Raw genomic sequence first — 22,422 nt, 5'->3', positions numbered from 1 at the left:
CGCGAGATAGTACTTGCTCTGGTTAACAATAATATTAAAAATAATAATAATAATTAATATATAGGTAGGAGTTAGCCATGTGGTGAGTATACAAGAAATTTGTTGGTTTAGTTTTTACAGATTAGATTAGGCGGAAAATTCAACGATATTTGCTACTTGCTTAGTTGTAACTTGCAAGTCAACCATGTACGATTCCACATGAGCCCCTAGTCACCTAGTGAATTACTTATAATGTTTTTTTTTTTTTTTCTTTAAGAACAAACCAACCCATAATCTATACAATTATACTAATCTTATTCCTAAATCTATACATAAATGTTTAAGATAAATGTTTAAGGTACAACATAGGATTTCTGAAAAAACGATCAATAATTCATATATGAAAATTGAAATTCGTACTTATATAGATTGTTTAAAAGGTGAAAATCATCAAATAAATTTTATAAGTCGGACATTCCTAGGTTCCCAGCCCACCAAACAAAATCGGCACTCTATTGGTGACGACCAAAATGCGCATGTTATTAATAACGGTGTTCAATGATCAAGTTTTATGTTTGTTTGATTTACTCGATTCAATTTGTTCTATTTGATAACTTTTAAAGTTCAAATTAATATTGATTAATTAAGAGTTAAGTACTTTTTTCGTCTCCGTGGTTTATCGTTTGTTCATTTTTCGTTCTCGCTGTTAACATTTACCTAAAATCATCCTTGTGGTTTACTTTTCGTCCTTTGGTCCGTTAACCCCCACGTGCAAGTCACGTGAGGGGCATTTTTGTCTTTTCACCCCATTTTGGTCCATTGCCATTCCATCCGCTCCTTTTTTTCTTTATCTCCATTGCCTTTCTTTTTGTAATAAATCATGCATATATAAAAATGAAGTATATATTTATAAATATATATATATATGTGTGTGTGTGTGTGTATATATATATATATATATAGAGAGAGAGAGAGATAAAGAGAGAATGGGAGATGGTGAATTGGTGATAGCGGGTCAACCACGGTAGTTAGCAACGGTGTTGACGGAAAGGGAAGGGGTGGCCGGATCTTGATTCTCAAACTAAATAAAGGATGTATTCATTAAGGGTGAGCAAAAACCGAAAAAACCATAAAAACCGAAAAAACCAAAAACCATTGGTTTTGGTTTTCTAAAAACCGAAAGTTGTGGTTCGGTTTTGGTTTCTAATGAAAAACCGAACCATAAAAACCGAACCGAACCAAAAATATATATTTTTACTTTATTCTATATTTATATCATTTTATTATTAATTTTTGATAAATATGTTATTATATTTGCATTTTTAGGTGTATACAATAATATCATTTATATGTTTTAAGTGAAAATACACAACAAAATTAATTTGTTTTAATAATTGTATAATTAAACAACGCGTAAAAGATATAAATAGTTATATATAAAATTTGTTTGAAGTTTGTACAACTCACTTTTATGGTTTTGTTGTCATTATTGTTGTGTTATTGTTACTAATAATGTTTTGAAAACTTGTTGAAATTAATTAAGGTGTAAATATATGGTATAAACTTATAAACTTTTGAAGCTCAATTTGATCCAAACCACAAGTGGTTAAAAACCGATTAAAACCGAAAAACCGAACCGAAATAGACCAAAACCAAAAAAACCGAAACCGAAAAAATCGAAACCCAATGGTTTTAATTTTCAAAAACCAAATTATAATGGTTCGGTTTCGGTTTTAGTCAAAAACCGAACCAAACCGAACCGTACTCACCCCTAGTATTCATATATCTTGATTCTTCTTCTGCAACTCACTATATTCATCCAAACATACATCCCTTTCATTCTTTCAACATCCAAGCATCCATATAATTCCACAAGGGAAATTAAAAAAAAAAGTATAGAAACACGCTATCCATCGATCGATCTAGAACAGATCTCGGTTGGGGACGCTCGTTGACGGCCAGGGAAGAGGTGGCCGGATCTGGTGGCGCCGATACTGATGGGACCCGATTTGAGGTTTTGAACCCGACCGAGATCTGTTCTTATTTATTTTGATTTTTTTTAATTTTCTTTTATTCTTAGATGTGTATGCATATGTGAGGAGTTCACTATGATCAGATTGAAAGTAAATATATATGGTTAGTAGGTATTATTGGATGAGTGGCAAAAAAAAAACCCAAGCTGATGGGCAAAAAAAACGTCGAGGATGAAAATTGCAAAAATGACAAACCACATGGACGATTTTTGTACTTAAATGGGGGTGAAAATACAAAAATGCCTCTCACGTGACTTGCATGTGAGGGGGTTAACGGCAAAGTTATAACGGCAGGGACGAAATGCAAACCACGGGGATGATTTTAGCCAAAAGTTAACGACGAGGACAAAAAGTAAACAAACGAAAAACCACAGGGACGAAAAAAGTACTTAACTTATTAATTAATAAGAACAATTCAAACCAAATAAAATGAATTGGTTGTAATTTTAGAATCTATGTCAATCAAAGCAAACCATTTTAAAAGTTGTTAGTTGTGTTGTTGTATTTTGATTTTCTCGTACGAAAATGGTACCCGCACGTTGCGGCGGTGATGGAGGTGATGGCGGGGTGGTGATGTAATGGTGGCGGTGGCGGTGATGGGGTCTGCCCTTAGCCGTACGGACTCCCCTCGGATTTAAAAGTTCATCGAAAGAATATCGAATGACCACTCTAATGAAAGAATATGAAATTTAAGAGCACCCATATAACTTTTATAATTTATCGATGTACGGTTTTTGAGATAAAAGATTTTGATTGAATTAAAATAATAAAATTATATATGGAGGAGAGAGAAAAAAAATGATTGGTTGAGATTTGATGAGAGAGAAAGGGTATTATAATTATTTTGGGTAGATATATAATACATAGAAGGGACATTTTGGGAAGGTACTGATGTGTATTTTCTAGTTGTAAATTTATAACACGAAATACCTAGTAACTGTCTACTACACACTTGCGGGCAGTGTACCCGTTCGTATGCAATATAGTGACTTGGTAAGTACGAGGTCGAACACAATGACTTAATAAGCAATTGTTGAAATAAAGTGATCCAGAAAAGAAAGGGGGGTTTTTATGGCCGAATTGCCACATTGCAAAAGTTAGTAAAAGAAGTTAGTAATCCCATAGGATTAATCGCAAGACAGAGAATTTTTAGTTGTTGAATCTTAGCAAAGATTTAAAAGGAACACCTACTTGGATCAGCTCACATGTTAATCATTGGGTCTAAACATTACTTGCATTTGTTGAAAGACTCAAAAAGTAGTCAAGACGAACTTCTGTTATACTCAACACTTTAATTGTGCTAAATATCGTTATCACTTCCGCGTTTAATTTCTATTCAAAACAATTAAGCATTAATATCCTGAGTTAATTTTACGATTTAACCTTTAAAAACTTTCTTCCGAACTACTTATTCACCTAATCAGATTCCTCTATTATAAGTGTTTACACATTCAAAGTGAATTTAATTGTTTAAAATCTTTATCGTTGGTTTCTTCCGAACTCCAATGACTTTAGGTTAATTATAGACCGATCAACCTTTTCACAAACCAATTGACAATGACATAGATTTCTTCCGAACTTCTAATTACAATTATCAACCAATAAGTATAAAAGATGAAAACAATATTTAAACCAAAATAAATGTAGATCTATGATTAAACATAAAAATTTTGTTCAACACTTGCAAACAATATTAAATCGACCCTATGACATGCCTACGACCCAAGCAGGTGCTAGAGATTTAACTACTCATATTAAAAAGAAAAGAACAAACAAATAGAGAAGAGATCATATTATACCAAACTATTGAAGATAATTCGGTAGCAATGATGATTACAATTTAAAGCTGAAAAGATGTAAAACCCTAACAACTCGTTTGCGCCAAAGTGCTATTAACTATGAGAAACCTAAGAAAAATTATGCCAAAATTCGACCTCTAATCCAGAACCTTAGCTGAATATATATACAAAATCCGCGTGTAACGACCGTTAGTTGGCTAACTCCCGTTACGTTTGTACTACGCGTGTAACCCCCGTTACTCAAGTAACAGTCGTTACCCTTCTTTGAAATTCTAACTGTCGTTATGGTCATAACTCCAAGTTACAGGTGAAATTGGAAAATCTCCTTGTAACGGGTGTGACACCAGAAACGGGAGTTACGTGCACCAGAAACGGGAGTTACGTGCTCCAGGCTCTGTTTTCTTCGTCTTTCACTTGATTTCGACCGAACCTTTCTCCCGTTTCTTCCAAAAATCATCTAAAACAACCAATTTCTTCGTATAATCATTTTCCAACCTGAAAACACTTAACAATACCTCAAAGTATCGAAAGTTGGACATAAAACTATAAAAACAACGAATAATTGGTCCTAAAGTCACGTGGGAAATGATATAAAATATGACACATCATGTACTTAAAATCAATATTGAAAATTTAAGTTCAATGTTGAAAATTTAGAGAAAATTTGCTTTATAATATAATATAAATATGTGTTTTGTGATTGTTTTATGTATTTATTGCTCATGTTATATGAAAAAGTAATTGCTACGAGTATTTTAGTGACTCTTAATTCCAACCAAATAATTCTTATTGGATAATTTGACAATAATTCAATGTGTTAAAAGAATACTCAACCTGCTAATTTGGTTTAATACGGTTCAACATCTTAAAAGCATGATACAAATAGTATTTAAAAATCAAAAGAAAGATCATATCACATAAACTAAAATGTGAGAAATTTTTAGTCATGTAGTACCAAATACATTTTGCAAGTATATTTTACAATATAATAATATGAACATGTTTGATGGTATGTAGATAAAAAAAAAATGGTGTATAGATATTTCTCTGTATAAGATATTTAAATGTTCATACTTTTGTAACATTTGCATGTGTTTTCTACTTTCTTATGCTTATTGCTAATTAAGTTATAATTTTTTTATGAGAAAACAAAACCATCCATTATTAAAGGTACAAACACAAAATTCACGATTTATAAAAAAAAACAAAAACAAAACACATGCATCCTACAAATAGAAAAGCTCCAAATCTTTCTAGAATAGGAAACCACAAACAAAAAACAAAGTCAAAATTAACACAAAAACAAATCAAACACTAGATTTTTCATGTCATTTATCGATTGAGTTCATAATGCGTCATTTAATTATTTTTCACAAAAAATTTATCAAAAATGTCCCACTTTTCTTGAAACATTTTCTCGAAAAGTGGGTTTGTATTGTTTTTTTTATCATTCATTCCAACATCTTTAATTATTTAATTATTTTTCACAAAAATGTATCAAAAATGTCCCATTTTTCTTGAACCATTTTCTCTAAGAAAAGTGGGTTTGTATTGTTTTTATCATTGAAGTTTTAACAAAAAAAAAATGGTTGTTGGCGAAGAACAAACCACGAAAATCGCCCAAAAACAAACGATGGACGTCGAACAATCTATAGATGTTACACAAACAGATAGTATGCCAAATGTAGATAATAATGCAAACAAAGAAAATCAGGAAAACACTAAAGGGAAACCGAAAAGCGCTAAGGAAAAGCTCAAAGCAGGTAAATTTTTAACAACTTCTTCATCGATCTTTCAATCAAATATAGGAATTCTTTTAAAAAATATTTCGGGTTTTGTAGATTTGGAACAAATGAAAGAAAAGTTTTCAAAGTTGTTATTAGGAGAAGACATGTCAGGTGGAGGGAAGGGTGTTTCATCTGCCTTGGCTCTTTCAAATGCCATTACAAATCTTGCTGGTAATTTTACAATGGTAAATATGAAAATCTTGTTTAACTCGTTAAAGCCCGTAAATTTTTCTTATTTCTTGGGTTCGTGGTTACGATTTCCAGCTTCTGTGTTTGGAGAACAACATAAGCTAGCTCCAATGAAAGAAGACTCGAAAAAGAGGTGGAGAAAAGAAGTAGATTGGCTTTTATCCGTGACTGATCATATCGTTGAGTTTGTTCCCGTCCAACACACGGCCAGAGATGGATCAAATATGGAGGTCATCTAACATTCTTGTTACCCAAATTCATTGAGTTTTATACTTAAGAACATAGTGCTTAGGTCTAGTAATTGAATGAGTAGTTTATCATATCATGGGGGGAGAAATAAAGTATGTTTCTAGTATGAGTAAATTATGTATATTTAACTATCAGCAATGTCATTCCCATCATGGGTTGGACTTACATATTTTGTTGTGAGGGGACAATGGCTAGTTCCATAAATAGCGTTCAAAGTAAAAGGTGTCTCTGTCAATCTACACTTCCTAGCGTTCAGAGTAAAAGGTGTCTATGTCAATCTACACTTCCTAGGAACTTTCTGGTTTAGTTGGAAATCTATGACTTCCTGTTTTAAATAGGTGATGCTTTGGATATAAAATGACTTAAACGAGTACTAAAGATAAGAAAATAACCAATTGGCGCGAAAGGAACCAAATTGGTCATATAGATCTATACGGGTACCATATACATGATAGTGTGCGTTTATACATGGTTTTGTAGCCCAAGTTCCTAATATATGATTCATATATATGCAGATTATGGTGACAAAACAAAGAAAAGATTTGCTCATGAACGTTCCGGCACTAAGGAAGCTTGACAAGATGCTCACCGTATGATTCGTGGTGCCAATTTTATACTGTAAATGAGTTAATCATATTAAGTGCATAGAATAAAATCAGAAATGACATACTTGAAGCCCATTTTTAGTTTATGATTGATAATTTATCTATATAAAAATTTAAAAATAAAAAATAAATTGAGGAAGTATTATTGACAAGAGTGTGCTAGTTTAAAAATGCTGACATAATGTCGTTTAGTTAGTCACCTCTAAGTAAATACTTTGAGATCTCCCTTTGGGTCAAGTAGTGACATCTATGTATATACTTTGAGATAAACTCTATTAATTGGCTTCACACAATACATATTAACCTATTTCTAAATATATCGTGAACCCAAAAATGTTGATGTGTAAAGTATAATTTATAAATTGGAATTTATCTCAAAGTATATACTTAGAGGTGGCTACTTGACCCATTTTCTTATGAATGGGAGCTCACAAAGTACTCATATTTACTTAGAGATGTCTACCTAAACGAAAATATGTCAGCACTTGTAATTGACACACTTTTGTCAATAACATTTCATCACTTTATATTTTTATTTTAGAAATTTTAAACAATCGGATCGAAAGGTAGACCCACAGACCTCGTCTTTCAATTATCGGTAACTCTGGATGGAAACTAACACGCAAAGTGACGTAATGGTGTCAATAGCGTCGCTTAAGTGACGAGATTTTGAAGAAAAACCGGCGAGCCATAGGAGCAGCCTAAGATCACAATCATTTGAAAAAAAAATAGGAATATCATATTTATTTATATTAAATATACACCTTTAATTTGTAATCATATTTGAGATACTATTTGAGTTTGGAGAATAGTGATTTGGCCCAACTCAACCGTCCTAAACCATACTAAAAAGTTTACTTGCTCATTTTTTTACTCACTATCCAACAACTTATTTGACGTATTATTTGCATTTTATTTATTTATTTATGTATATTTAGGATTGTCTAGACAATTTCAAGGATCAAAAAGAATTTTGGTATGTGTCTAAAGATGCAAATGAATCTGAAAAAGGAGTCCAAAGAAGTGATAAGTGGTGGCTACCAACAGTGAAGGTTCCTCCTGGAGGCCTCTCTGAAGAATCAAGAAAATGGATGCAAAAACAAAAAGATTGTGCAAATCAAGTTCTGAAAGCTTCCATGGCCATCAATGCAGAAGTACTTGCAGAAATGGAGATTCCTGATAGTTACATTGACAACCTCCCAAAGGTATCTACAAATATATAGTTTATTTGCATATACATGCCAAAAACTAAATATTTTTTTTAAATGACAACTGTCAAATAGAACAAGCCCCGTCTTCCAAAGGTGAGAGCCTATAGTACTCAGTTGTCTTAACCAGATCCCCGCTACATCCAACGCTGAGTAGACATCCAAGGAAAAGCCATACCAGAAGACCATTGTTTAGAGGTTAACAAGGATTAAACCCCCCTTGGTGTGTAAAACCTGACGACTCCAACTAGCCGAGCTAATATCATTGTCATGCTAAAAACTAAATATAAGTCCGAAAAACTATATAGATAGATTGCACCACTAGTTACTTGTTATTGTTACAATATTACACTTAGACTCAATTTAGTCAGTAAACTAACTAAATATGTTCGCTGAGACTAATAACCCAAAATTTCGAAACAGAATAGCAGGGATACCCTCGGAGAGGTAGCCTACAAGAGCATTACAGTCGAGTTTTTTGACCCTGGGCAATTCCTAGCTTCAACAGACTTATCATCAGAGCACAAAATACTAGACATAAAAAATAAGATTGAAGCTTCAATGATCATTTGGAAGAGAAAAATGCTTCAAAAGGAGTCGAGAGCTTCATGGAATTCATCTGCGAAGATGGAGAGAAGAGAACTTTTTGAAGAGAGAGCCGAGACTATTTTACTTCTCCTCAAACAACGGTTTCCTGGACTTCCTCAATCGCTACTAGACATCAGCAAAATTGAGTCCAACAGAGTATGAAAAGCTCTTTTTTTAAAAAAAAAATTCCATTTCTATTATAATGTCAATGATTAGTCAAGAGTTAAAGTTACATAGACAGGATATAAACACGAGTTCTTAACTCCTGTTTAGTTCTTCTCCTCGGCTAACAAATCCAAAGTGTCAATATTCCCCATTTTCTAATCTATGTGTTGATTTGGGTTATACTTTACCTCCAATGGGCAGCATAAAAAGTTAGCCTTGAACCAATAGCGAAGTTTAGTTGGGACCCGGGCCTCCCCTTATTTTTTACTCAGTAGTGTAGTTTTATTCATAATTCTTTTGAAAAATTTATATGCATTAAGGTACACGACCATCCTGATTATTTTTCTTAAAGTCTTTCGCCGCTGTACTAAAATTCCCAAGCTTTGAGGCCTTAAACTAGCTCAAAAAGTCACCTATAGTGTAGTTGCAATGCCTAAAAACTTCCTAAATCATTTTATTTTGTGTAGGATGTTGGTCTTGCGGTTTTGGAAAGCTATTCAAGAGTATTAGAGAGCTTGGCAAACACAGTAATGAACCGTATAGAGGATGTACTTTACGCAGACGATATGGCACAATCAGATGATCAAGACAACACAGGATCTGGTCAAACTCCCAAAGGAACACCTGCAACATCCACTACAATATCAGATTTCATGGGGTGGGAAGCTGACCAAGAAGAAGACACATAGATATATAAGGATGGCTTCTATCTAAGTAACAAATGACATATATAACGCGATCGACGATAAGGTTATATGACCAAGTCTATTAGCATTCTGCCCACACAATCGTTTAATTACAAACTAAGAAGCTCAAAAGGATCATCATTAACAAGTTTAGAGTTGTTGGTACAGACAACATAGAAACAAGGAAAGAAGACAATGATCATAAATTCATTAGAAGTTTGCCCTTGAAATGTAGATATATACATTTTGTTATAGTATATATGTATATTGGTTTAAAACATTCACTTGTAAAGGAAACATATATATTATGTTCACATAGTTGGAAGGGATTGACGAAATTACTGTACCTTATTGGATCTTTAGTTATTAGAAACTTAATTATAGCTACTGATTATATTTTACAAGGATTAGTTATTATTGTAAAATAAACTAATTAACGTAAAACAAACAAGATAAAATTAATACACGAAATTTAGGTGCACACAACTACACAAAATGATGCACGCAGATTCACCGAGGACAAATGCAAAGGATTTTAATATATACTATAAACAGTTGAACTAATGACTTATTAACCAATCAAATCGCTCAATTTTATCAATATGACTCTCGCTTATGTCATCATTTAGATAAACTATAAATTAAAAAACCTAATAATAATTATCCAAATATATTATTATGTTAATATTTATATTAACTTGTAGAAAAAGTCTCATTAATTACACTCTTTTGTTTTCCATCAACAATTCACACTTTTTAGCCATCGATACTTAATTTATATTTATTTTTAACCATTAACTTGAGATGATTTTTTTTAAATTTTCTAAAAAAAGTGACAAAAGTATTTATATTTAATTTTTTTTAAGTTACAATTATCACACAAATCAAGAGTCTTAAATGTTATCAAAGAAAATGAAAACAATCATAATTGTTATCTAATTACCATAAGACATGTGATTGAAAATGAGCCGCATCATGACAACATACATATACTTGAATGTCAAGTAAAGGATCTCAAGTATAGTTACATTTTAATTCTTAATTATATTTTCATAATAATATTACATTATGAGTATAACTGGTTTTAAAAACTTCAATAATAGGGAAATTATTGTAGCATGTGCCTTGTGGAATGACAACGTCAAACAATTCCATCAATAATTATCCAAATATATTATTATATTAATACTTATATTAACTTGTAGAAAAAATCTCATTAACTTACACTTTTTAGCCCTCAATTCTTAATTTATATTTATTTTTAACCATCAACCTGAGAGGATTTTTTAAAAATTTTCTAAAAAAAGTTACAAAAAGTATTTATATTTAATTTTTTTAAGTTACAATTATCACTCAAATCAAAAGTCGTAATTGTTATCAAAGAAAATGAAAACAATCATAATTGTTATTTAATTACCATAAGACATGTGATTGAAAATGAGCCCACATCATGACCACATACATATACTTGAATGTTAAGTAAAAGATCTCAAGTATAGTTATATTTTAATTCTTAATTATATATTCATAATAATATTACATTATGAGTATAACTGGTTTTAAAAACTTCAATAATAAGAAAATTATTGTAGCATGTGACTTGTGGAATGACTACGTCAAACAATTCCATCAATATGTCTCGGCTAATAATAATGACAGTGACGAACATGCGATTATTGTACTACAACTTGCACATTCTAATACTTAGAACCGTATATCTTCAAAATTATAAGATTTTATAAATTAAATGTATGAAGATCTAATATTGATAATATCGAAAACCCCGTGTCCAGTGTTGGACACGGGTCTAAAATCTAGTGATGCACTATACATAAACGAATTAATATGATGAGTTTCATGATTAATCAGTATGGAAACATAATCTACAATGATTTTTAGTTAAGATGAATGATTTTTATCTATTTTACTTTAATAATTATTTTATTATTTATATGACTCTCTCCCTCTCTTTTTTTCGTCTTCTTTTTCTACATGTGGATGCACACTCTCGATGACGTAGCCCTTTGAGGAGCAAGTTATTATAGATTTATTTTTTATTAGACAATTTTAGAATTTGAAATGTTTTAGTAATTATTAATGTATAGTTTTATTGGACCATCATGTATACACTGAATTTCAAAAAAGTTACTATTATATTTCTTTTGGATTGAAGACTAATTATGAGTTGAAACCAGATAAATTATTACTTTTATCAAGAATATTAATATAAATATATTAAATATTACTCGTAATTTATATAGAAGTTTTATTGTAATTCTCTTTTCATAAAAAAAAAACTTTTGCTTCTATTGCCAAATAAAAGTCTTGAAACTTTGGAGTTGAAATTGAAATTAGAATCAAGAGTTGTTAACTTCCATTGTTTTTTCCCTTTCTCTTTCAAGAACTCAATTTTAGGAAGGGAATTTTGTCAAAGTAATTATATCTAACTTGAGTTGAGAAAATCTTGATCTTAAATAAAAATTTAAAGATTGTCTTTCAATCTTGATTCTTAATTTTTATCTAAAGATGTTAACAAGAGGATCCTCTCCCTCAACTTTATTACTCCCCCCATCCCATTTTAGTTGTCATATTGACTAACTTTGACCGTAAATAACTTTGTTTGTACTATATAGTAGTTGATGAAACTTATATGAACGAAAAGTATATTAAAAATCCAATTCATTCATATATTTTATATCAAGTATTACATGACACAAACAAAATTATTAATGATCAAAGTTAGTCAACCTAAAAACTAAAATGGGACGGAGGGAGAATCATCTAAACTAGTTTTGCATTATTACTCTCCATATGCACCACCGACACACACAATAATCATGGAAGACAGCTACTTTCCTCACCATTCACAGTTCACACACTTTTTCATACATTTTACTATAACCACTCAATTATTTAAAACACTTTTAGTATAAAATTATATAAAATTTTGGTAATTCCCAATACACATTATTATTATTATTAAAATTTCTTTCTTTTTCCATATCATCTCCCATTTGGGGTTAGTGTGTGTATGTGTATGTGTGTGTAAGTACATACACAATTTATACATACAGACACCAATTTAATGAAGAAAAGATCAAATCTTGAAATCACACAAGAAATCGTCAGTCCCAAAAAACCAATATTCCAAAAAAAGCAAGAAAATTTGTTAAGTTTTTCCCAATTCACATTAACAAAATCATCAAAATCTTCATCTTCTTCAGAGATGATTTCAAAAGCTACAAAACCCATTACAATTCATGCATCTGCTCAGTCCGGCGATCTCTCCGGCGTCCAGAAACGTCTCCGGGAGAACCCTTCTCTCATTAATGATCGCAACCCTGTTGTAAGAATTCAAATTTAATCATACCCACTTGTTTTTTATTATCAAGATTTAATTTTTATTACTAGAAATGAAACCCCTTTTTCAAGATTTTTGTTTTTATTGAAGAAAGTTTGGAAATTTGACTACTTTGTTTTTTGTGTAATTTTGATTGTAAAGTTTGTGAATTTGATAAATTGTGATTATGGGTTTATGTTAGGTTGATTAGAAAAAATGCATACAATATGTATGGTGTAAGTGTAATGCCCAAGTGACAAGTTTGGCTGTCTTTTAAGGTTTTTGTGTAATGATGATTTGATTGATGGGATAATTAAGTTCTAAAGACAACTGATTTTTTGTTTTCGTGGTGGCGAATCATGTACATTAGGATTGAATGATTGATTAAGGAAGCCCTTTTTCTAAGTTGATTAGGATAAAGAGATAAGTTGGGACATATGTATGGTAGTCAACGCACCTGATAGAATAGATTAGTTTAAACGGATGATGGTCAAGTCGAATGGAGGGTTGTGATCGGAAACATAGTTGTGGTTTTAGTTTGATGTGGTATATGTGTGAGGCATTACTGAAGAATACTGATACTTGCTAATAATATATACTTTTTGTTGCGTTAGTCATGTTAGTTACTCCGTAGCAATAATGAATGTGGCATTTTCCATAGTTTGGATTTGCCACTGTAAAGTTTATCAATGATCAATGCCGCATTTTTCAGTAATTTGGATTTGCCACTGTGAAGTTTTCTCCTTTGTTATTTTGTAGTTGTTTATAAGGAACCAAAGGGTTTTGATGTTTTTTGCTTCGTACTTGATTCATGTTTGAAACCTTTTCAATAATATGTAAGCTTATTTCAGTTTTTTGCATTCACTATGTAGATGGCAAATACACCCCTTCATGTAGCTGCTGGTCATAACAGTGTTGAAGTGGTCAAGTTTCTTTTGAACTTGACTGAGCCTGAAACTGTTGAGTTGGAAGCAAAGAACATGGTTAGGACCCGGAAACTCATGATTTACTCTTGGTTGTGATTAGTTTTAGAAGTCCAGTTCTCTGTAGACCCAAAATTAAAAATGAGGTTATTGAAAGGAAATAGGCTAAAAGAATGTTACTTGTTTTGCTATATATGAATTTGCAGTATGGAGAAACTCCGTTGCACATGGCTGCTAAAAATGGTTCTAATGAAGCTGCTGCGCTTCTTCTCTCTCATGGGGCTTCTACCGAAGCCAAAGCAAATGTATGTATTTTACTTCTTTTTTTTTTTTTTTTGTGATCATCATATCAACAGAAGTTTATTGAATCTTATCCCACATTCTAAAACCATTTGAATGGGTGGATTCAGTTTATATATTTCTATATGGGGTTGACAAGCATTGGAGTGTACAAAGCTCAGGGCAAACTCTGAAAAAGTAATACGTAACTAAATACATACCAAAGCGATACCAGTATGCTCATTTCTCGGTACCAAGTATGAATGATGGAAAAAAAATAGTTCTTAGTATGCTACTATGCTTCAGTATGTATTTGGTTTGGTAATTGTCTGGTCCAAACCTTTTTTTCTTCTATATTTTATTTAAATCATGTTGTTTAGGTGAAAGTCTTGGCTTAAGTCAGTGGCCCAAAGTTTGAGTCTGGTCCAGAGTATTGTGACTAAACCAGTACTATACAGTCCAGTACAGTTTTGTGCGGTTGCACCGCTCTTAGTTAATCAAGGTTAGTTAATCAAGGTTAGCGTAGGTTAAATGGATTAAACATCTTGAAATTTGAAAATCACATAATAGTGCATCTCTAATGCATAAAGTCTGCTAAATATATGTATTTTATGAGTTGAGTGGTTATTGAAGTTAAAAATTTTTTTGTAATCATATCTGACACACTAATTATCATGAAAAGTGTAACAGATTTGGATGAAAAATCACTTGGGATGACCTGACCATTTTTACATGTACAAAAAACCTTCTGTTTTGACCCATTTTTGTGAGACGTTCATTTCTTTGCTGATCTCCATTAGGTCATGTAACCTAAACTCGACGGGAAACTAATCTTTTATTATTTATGCAGAATGGAATGACTCCATTGCACCTTTCTGTTTGGCACTCTTTGAGAGCTGAGGACAGCTCAACTGTAAAGACATTGCTAGAGCATAATGCTGACTGTAGTGCCAAAGATGATGTACTAGTGACTTTTTTTATATTTATTTTTTACTATTTATGTTTTATAATCAATATTTTTGATAAATCTTAGAGGTTGGGGGTGTTGGGCAATGGGTCTAACAGAATAATCTTTAGGTTCGGTTTGGGTCGAGTTGGGTGGGCCGGAATTCTTATTTTTCAGAATTTTAATAATTTAATATATGATAGTTGTCAAGTTTGATTATGGAATCTATTACTTGCAAGGTTTTATGAATTTTTCTACACACTTTGGGCCGAGTTTTGACCTATTTTCTTTTAAGCTAAAAAATGCTAAATGCCCGTCTGACCCCTTAAAGATAGAATTTATAGTAAACGGATTAGAACTACTACCTCTAATAAATTTGAATTTGATTGTTATTTTTGGCGGCCACAGGAAGGTATGACTCCTTTGAATCATCTATCACAAGGACCAGGAAACGAGAAGCTGCTGGCACTCCTCACCTCTTACTTAGAAGAGCAGAGAAAACGTAGAGCCATTGAAGCATGCAGTGAAACAAAAGCTAAAATGGATGAGCTTGAAAAAGAATTATCAAAGTTAGTGGGCCTCCATGAGCTTAAGTTACAACTTAGGAAATGGGCTAAAGGGATGCTCTTAGATGAAAGGCGAAGGGCCCTTGGTTTAAAAGTGGGAATCCGAAGACCACCTCATATGGCCTTCCTTGGCAATCCTGGAACAGGTGATTAATTCGGAGATTTTGTAATTATATTTGGCTAAAGTGGGCGGGTTGGTTATCGGGTAACTTTTTGGTACAGGTCAATGTGGGTCTAGTTGGCTTGAAGGGCTACTTTGTTCAAAAGTTTCAAGGTGTTCTATACTATGGTTACTATATCAAGTCTAATTAAGCAGGTTATATCATTTCAATTATAATATAATTCTGATTAAAATCTATTTAGGATCTTTTGCTTTTTAATAGAAGGGGTGCAACTTTCGACCCATTTAACCTGTTCTTTTAAGCTACTCTTTGAGTTTTACACATTTGGCATTCTGGCCTATTAGGGATAAAAATTAACCCAAATTGACTCATTTGTAAGTAATGGGTCAAAATTGCCATATCTAATTGTAATTTGTATCATATCTTTAATCATATGTGCTGACCTTAAGCTATCTACAGGTAAGACCATGGTAGCTCGGATCCTTGGAAAATTACTTTTCATGGTTGGGATTTTACCAACTGACAAGGTAACAGAGGTACAAAGAACTGATTTAGTTGGAGAATTTGTTGGTCATACCGGGCCCAAGACTAGAAGAGTGGTATGTATCTCTCATTCCAGATTGTGCTTTTTTCTATAATGTTCATAGTGTTCTGTATTTGGTATGAAAAGCCCAATTTACCCCTTCATGAAAAGTATGGATCTTTGTACACGACACAACCACTAAAAGTGACCTCCTGAATCCCATATATCAAAGAAATATTTAAATTTTAAATTCCCCCTTAACAAATTCCGAATATCCAATTGGGTATACCCTTGATGGAAAGTATGGATCTTTTTTTGCATATGGCACAACTGTTAAAATGATCCTTCAAAGAACTTTTTTTTTTTTGAGGAAACTATGGATCTTTTGCAGATGACGACTGTTAAAAATATCCAATTGTCCTTGATGGGAAGTATGGACTAACTTTAATCATTATGATGCAGGTAAAAGAAGCTGAAGGCGGGATTTTGTTTGTGGATGAAGCATATCGATTAATACCCATGCAAAAGTCTGATGATAAAGACTATGGGTTAGAAGCTCTTGAAGAGATTATGTCAGTTATGGATAGTGGTAAAGTAGTAGTTATCTTTGCTGGCTATAGCGAACCAATGAAGCGCGTTATCTCTTCCAATGAAGGTTTCTGTAGAAGAGTGACTAAATTTTTCACCTTTGATGACTTTAGTACCGATGATTTAGCCAATATTCTTCATTTAAAAATGGATAATCAAACTGACGGCAGTATATTATACGGGTTCAAATTGCATCCTTCATGTACAGCTAAAACTCTGGCAAATTTAATAGAGAAAGAAACAACTGAGAAACAAAGGAAGGAGCTGAATGGAGGTTTGGTTGATCCTTTGTTAGTCAATGCTCGTGAGAATTTGGATTTGAGGCTTAGTTTCGAATGTATGGACACCGATGAATTGTTGACAATCACATTAGAAGATTTACAAAGCGGGCTCAGGTTATTTTCAAAATGACAAGGAAAAAGTCATTTTCTTGTCTATCTTAATCCTTCAAAATTAAAGGTGGCTCGTTTTGTTGGATGTGTGTTATTGTTACAGTCTTTATGATGTATAATTCATTTTATATTTGCAGAAAGGTGTAGAAAAGATTGGTAAAAAGATGAATTTTGTATTTAATTGTAATTTTTATAGCAGCCATTCAAGGAAGTGGTGGAAACAATGAACTTGTAACTTAAGTATAATGAAGTTGCTAATTTATTATTTACATTAGCCATCAATATTTTTAAGTTTGATATTTCTTATCTACTACAATCCATCAGTTATGCTCCACTTGAAAACTTCATCACTTGAATCTATGTAAAATGGTTATGGTGTGTTTTCTGGTTAGTGTTGCTATTTTGATATGTTGGTAAATGGGGACTTGTATGAAAACTTTACATTCATCTTTGTATTCACCCACAAGTAACCATGAAAGTTAAGAATAAGTTCTAGGATATTGTTACACACTTAGACAGTTAGACATGCTACATATATACAAAGAAAACTATGAGAAAGTCGACCACATAATTAAGAATACACACCTCTAATCTACCATGAAAGTTAAACATAAGTTCCAGGATATTGTTTGCCATATGCTACATACAAATAAAACTATGAAATGTGTGGAACTTAGACCATATAAGAATACACACCTCCTAATATGTCACACAAATACATATGAAAGTTTAGCATAAGTTCCTTGATATTGTTAGATATATGCTACATTGAAATAAACTATAGAGAGATGTGTGCAACTCATTAGTGTATATATACATTGATATGTTACCTCTTTATATTCAAAATATTTAGTAATATACATCCACAAAAAACTAATATACTTTCTAGAGAATTGCTGAAAAAGGAAAGATCAATGGCAGACAACGGTCAGCAGATGAACCGCGCTGCAAACGTAGGTTCATCTAAATCGAAAAATGCAACAGTTATTCCTGCAAGCAAGACGCGTGTTTCTACCATGATGGCCAAGAGTGTAGTAAATGGCTTCACAAAAGTTGCCAAGGATATCAAGAATAAGAATAAGATAAATCCTCAATAAAAATGGTTCTGTTGTTGATGTATTACATATATTGTGTTCTTTGTTGTAAAATATGTCATATGTTTGTGCGTGTGTCATTAGATGGTATTCTTGCTTATAAAATATGTCATGGGTAAATACTGTATATGTTTGTGTTGTGTATTGATGTGCTTGAATCTTTCATTTTTATAGTTATTGTGTATTTTTAATTTCTGTTTATGAAATGGTTAACATTTGATATTTTAGAGACGCATGATATACAATCAGTTAATTAAGATGGGCTAATAAAAACAATAGAGAACTAATTCTTCACAATAGCTTTTATTTTCTTCTCTTAATCGGAGCACGACCACTTGTTCCTAGAATTCAAATATAGGTACGTTAACTATATATATATATATATATATATGTATGTATAGGTTTCGAAACCGCGGCTAACATAGACGCTCCAAAATCCCCGTTCTTTTTTACCTTGATGTGTTTTGAACCTTTTTAGGTTAATTTCGAGTTCTTTTTACAAATGAAAAATTAATTGACTTTTTCCCTGTAAAAGGATAATACTCGATATTCAGTTTTATGATAAACAAAAAAGTTACCACTACTTAATTTTAAGTCAATTAAATGTTGGAGAAATAAGTAAACGATAAAACGACAGGATAACAATAATATTTGAAAGACGTGTGATTACTTATACATCGAATTTTTTTTGTAAGTTCACGCAGATTATTCAATCGGATGCAATCAAAAGATTTGGAATTTTCGGTATGTGTGTGTTTCAAAGAAAGAACCAGAATAAGAAATTATGACCAAATGCATAGAAATCACGAATTTGTGTTTGAGAGAAACGGAATGTATATAGGTTTTTGAAATTGCAGCTCACATTAACGCTCCCATAACCCACGTTCTATTTACGTTGAGGTGTTAAGACTTTTTAGGTTAATTTGACTTATTTAAGTAGTTGATGTATTCTTAGTTTTATTTCTTTCATATTTTGGGTTGTATTCATAGTTTTACTTTCATGTTTTGGGCTCGATTTCTTTTGAAATGAGAAGTCAGTAGTGTTTTAACTTTTAACTATTGAAATTTTGTGAGACAAGACGGTTGACATGGCTAGTTACATAACTATCGGAATCTTCAAACTTATCAACCATTTCTATCAAGCTATAATGCACCGAAACTCCAAATAGGTAGTCTCACCTATTTCGAAAACTCCATAGGAACGGAAACTCGTACGAAATGTTTCCTTCAAGTTTCACTATATACCGAAACGTTTCTGTGAAGCTTCCATACCGTATCTAATTAATATTAGGGTTTAACCGAGCTTACTCTATTCCAAAAACGACTGTCATTTTGCAATTATGCATACCTCCAAATACAAACCAACTACATTATACAATTGAGGTTACCATCAAGCTATTTCTATTCCAAAATTGATTAGTAACAGTTTAATCCGTGATCACCGGTCACCATCTAGCATATATTATAAAATTATACATGTATAATTCTACATAATCTCTCAAGTCTCTCTCTATATAAAATCAATATATTTAAATTTTTAATATTTTTTATTATCGTATTTTTGCCGTACTCGTATCCTAAAATTTTTTAGTTTACCGTTACCCGTTCTTTACCCCTTTGCTGTATATGTTTCGTGAGTACATAGCTATCAAGTATCAACCATTTCTTATATTGAATGCATATCAAATTGATAATGCGGACCTTTTTATATTTTTCAATTGGTCGCATTCTTTTCACTTCGTTAAAATAAAAGTTGAACGAAAATTATTTTTGTAAGGTCAATCATTATTTTAAAAGTTATGTTATGTTGGGGTGAGTTATCTCGAAAACTCTAAAAAGAAGAATGCGAGAACCGCACATTCTCTCTCCTTTTCTCCCTCTTCCGTAAAAAATGAAAATTCATTCAAAATGCTTTATCTTACAAACCATACATCGTTAGATGGAAAAAGTATGGATAGTCTTAAAATTTCGTTTCTTTCATTAGAAATGCGACTCGATATACTTTTAACGACTTTTTAATTTTACTTTTGTTTGTACTTACACACAACCTACACATGAGTAGGTTAAACGAAATTGTGATTCAAAATGGGTTTCGCCCTTCAAGAAATTCATAAAGGGTAGCTGGTGGGGGTGATAGGTCACAGGGGGCGATAGGTCATAACGTGATAAGTCATAGAGTGTGATAAGCCATATGGGTGATCGGTGATAAGTGATCTACCTAATGGGCTCCGCCCTTAACTGCTATGGCCCCGCCATAGACTGACAGGCCCCACAAACCTTAACTTTCATTGTGGTGTACAGTCATACAGATGGTCATTTAGTTATCTACATGTGAAAACAAAGATACTACACATGTGTAACTACACAAATACAAGGGGAAAAACAAAAATTAAAAAGTCTTCAAAACTATATCGAGTCGCATCTCTAATGAAAGAGAACGGAATTTTAAGACTACCCATATTTTTTTTCATCTAACGATATACGGTTTGTGAGATAAAACATTTTGAATGATTTAAATGAATTTTCATTTTTTATTGAAGAGAAAAAAAAGGAGAGAGAATGTGTAGTCCAAAATAATTTACGTGTTTTTCTTTTAAAGGTTTTTAAATAACTCTTCCTGTTATTTATAAGGTTAAAAGTTGTCGATTCATGATTTATTACATGTATAAGACATTGATATCTTATTGGTGGCGGAGCAGAATTTTGCTTTATCAAATGATTTGTTAGAATTTAATAAGAGGAAATGATATTGCTACAACAAATATTAGATATCTACAATAATATTTGCATCATTCAGTTGTATTCTGTGCATTACAATATGTATATTTGTTGTAGATGGATAAATTATTTTGTATGAATATCACTTCCCTTTAATTAGTGTCAAATGGCAAATGATTTGCCTTCGAGAGCTATTTAAAAATAACAAGCTTCACAAGATTTAAATATTATAGTAACGTTAAATATTTTTTGTTTTGAAAGATGTGAATCATTTGCTCGCAACAGGAGATTTAGTTTACGTTGTCTTAACTATGTCTGCTAGAACTCCCTCACCCTCAATTCCTAGCAGGAAGAGAAACTCTCAACTAAACCGCCTGAAGGCATGACATTTAGTTGGGATAAAACCTTGCCCATGCTGTAGAATTCAAACCTGCTTCACAACTCCCTTAAATGTCTTTCCCATGTCTTGAACTCGAGACCTCCAATATATAAAGCTGGTGCTCAACCAGTAAGTTATAATGGAAAGTACAATAACGTTAAATACTAACATGATGTTATTAAGATTATACTAACGTTAAATTATCTGGGGTGCACCATGGCCAATTCTATTTTGATATAGTATATTCAACTTAGAAGCGCAGAGAAAATGAACAGCAATTGAAGCATGGTGTGAAACAAAAGCTAAAATGGATGAGCTTGCAAAAGAATAATTAAAGTTAGTGGGCCTCCATAAGCTTAAGTTACAGCTTCAGAAATGGGCTAAAGGGATGCTCTAAGATGAAAGCCGAAGGGCCTTTGGTTTAAAAGTCTATTTGGTTCAAAAGTTTGAATGCATTTTATATGAATTAATTTATATGGTTATAAAGAAGAGGATTTTAGGGGAGTAAAGATCACCGTTACAGAGAAAGGTAGAGAAAAATAGGTTTCAAATGAGAGAATTAGGGTTGTAAAAGATAAATAAAAGCTTACATGACTACATGAGAAGATCAACTTTAGATTAAGTTTAATGAAAAAAAGAAGGGGGAAGGACGGGGGTGTAGCGGTGGGCGGGAATTCTAGGCCCAGGAAGGGCTCTCAAGAGTGTCAGCTGTATACCTAACTTCCTCTTTTGGTTATAGAATAGACTATGTCAAGTGATCTAAGAAGCTTATGTATTATCATTTCACTTATAATTCGAGTTTTTGATTAAGTTATATTTAAGATCTCTTGTTTATCTAATGTGTCCTTTTGGGAGCAGCTTTCGACCCATTTAACCCGATCTTTTGAGCTATTTTATGAGTTTTACACGTTTAGCATTGTGGCCTATTAGCGATAAAAATACCCAAATTGACCCATTTGTAGGTAAATGGGTGAAAACTCAAAATTCCCACATCTAAAAGTAATTTGTATCTTATGTTTGTGAAAGATAACTTGTATGAAAACTTTACATTAGTTCACCTTTATATTCACCCACAAATACCCATGAAAGCTAAGAATAAGTTCTAGGATATTGTCAGACACGCTACATATATACAAATCAAATTAATAGAAAGTCGACCATATAATTAAGAATACACACCTCTACTCTACCATGAAAGTTAAGCATAAGTTCTAGGATATTGTTAGCCAAATACTACAAACAAATAAAACTATGAAATATGTGA

At 32.2% G+C, this 22,422-nt stretch overlaps 2 protein-coding genes across 2 annotated transcripts; both read left to right on the top strand.

Moving 5' to 3' along the window:
- The first annotated feature begins 5,396 nt into the window (after nucleotides 1–5,396).
- LOC122599466 (rho guanine nucleotide exchange factor 8-like) lies at nucleotides 5,397–9,515 on the top strand. The gene is made up of 7 exons (XM_043771982.1): nucleotides 5,397–5,574; nucleotides 5,653–5,769; nucleotides 5,863–6,017; nucleotides 6,552–6,626; nucleotides 7,580–7,846; nucleotides 8,273–8,593; nucleotides 9,070–9,515. The coding sequence occupies exons 1-7, from the start codon at nucleotides 5,397–5,399 to the stop codon at nucleotides 9,289–9,291; spliced, it is 1,335 nt and encodes a 444-aa protein (XP_043627917.1). The 3' UTR covers nucleotides 9,292–9,515.
- Nucleotides 9,516–12,303: 2,788 nt separating this feature from the next.
- On the top strand, nucleotides 12,304–17,232 carry LOC122600621 (protein CfxQ homolog). Its single transcript, XM_043773364.1, has 7 exons — nucleotides 12,304–12,634; nucleotides 13,501–13,611; nucleotides 13,758–13,856; nucleotides 14,681–14,791; nucleotides 15,185–15,488; nucleotides 15,924–16,063; nucleotides 16,450–17,232. Exons 1-7 carry the CDS (start codon nucleotides 12,374–12,376, stop codon nucleotides 16,984–16,986), a joined length of 1,563 nt encoding a protein of 520 aa, XP_043629299.1. The 5' UTR covers nucleotides 12,304–12,373; the 3' UTR covers nucleotides 16,987–17,232.
- Nucleotides 17,233–22,422: the final 5,190 nt, after the last annotated feature.

This window comes from Erigeron canadensis, chromosome 5 (assembly GCF_010389155.1).
Source record: "Erigeron canadensis isolate Cc75 chromosome 5, C_canadensis_v1, whole genome shotgun sequence".
NCBI lineage: Eukaryota > Viridiplantae > Streptophyta > Magnoliopsida > Asterales > Asteraceae > Erigeron > Erigeron canadensis.
The sequence above is the reverse complement of the archived record's forward strand: the minus strand, read 5'-3'. Positions and strand labels throughout refer to the sequence as shown.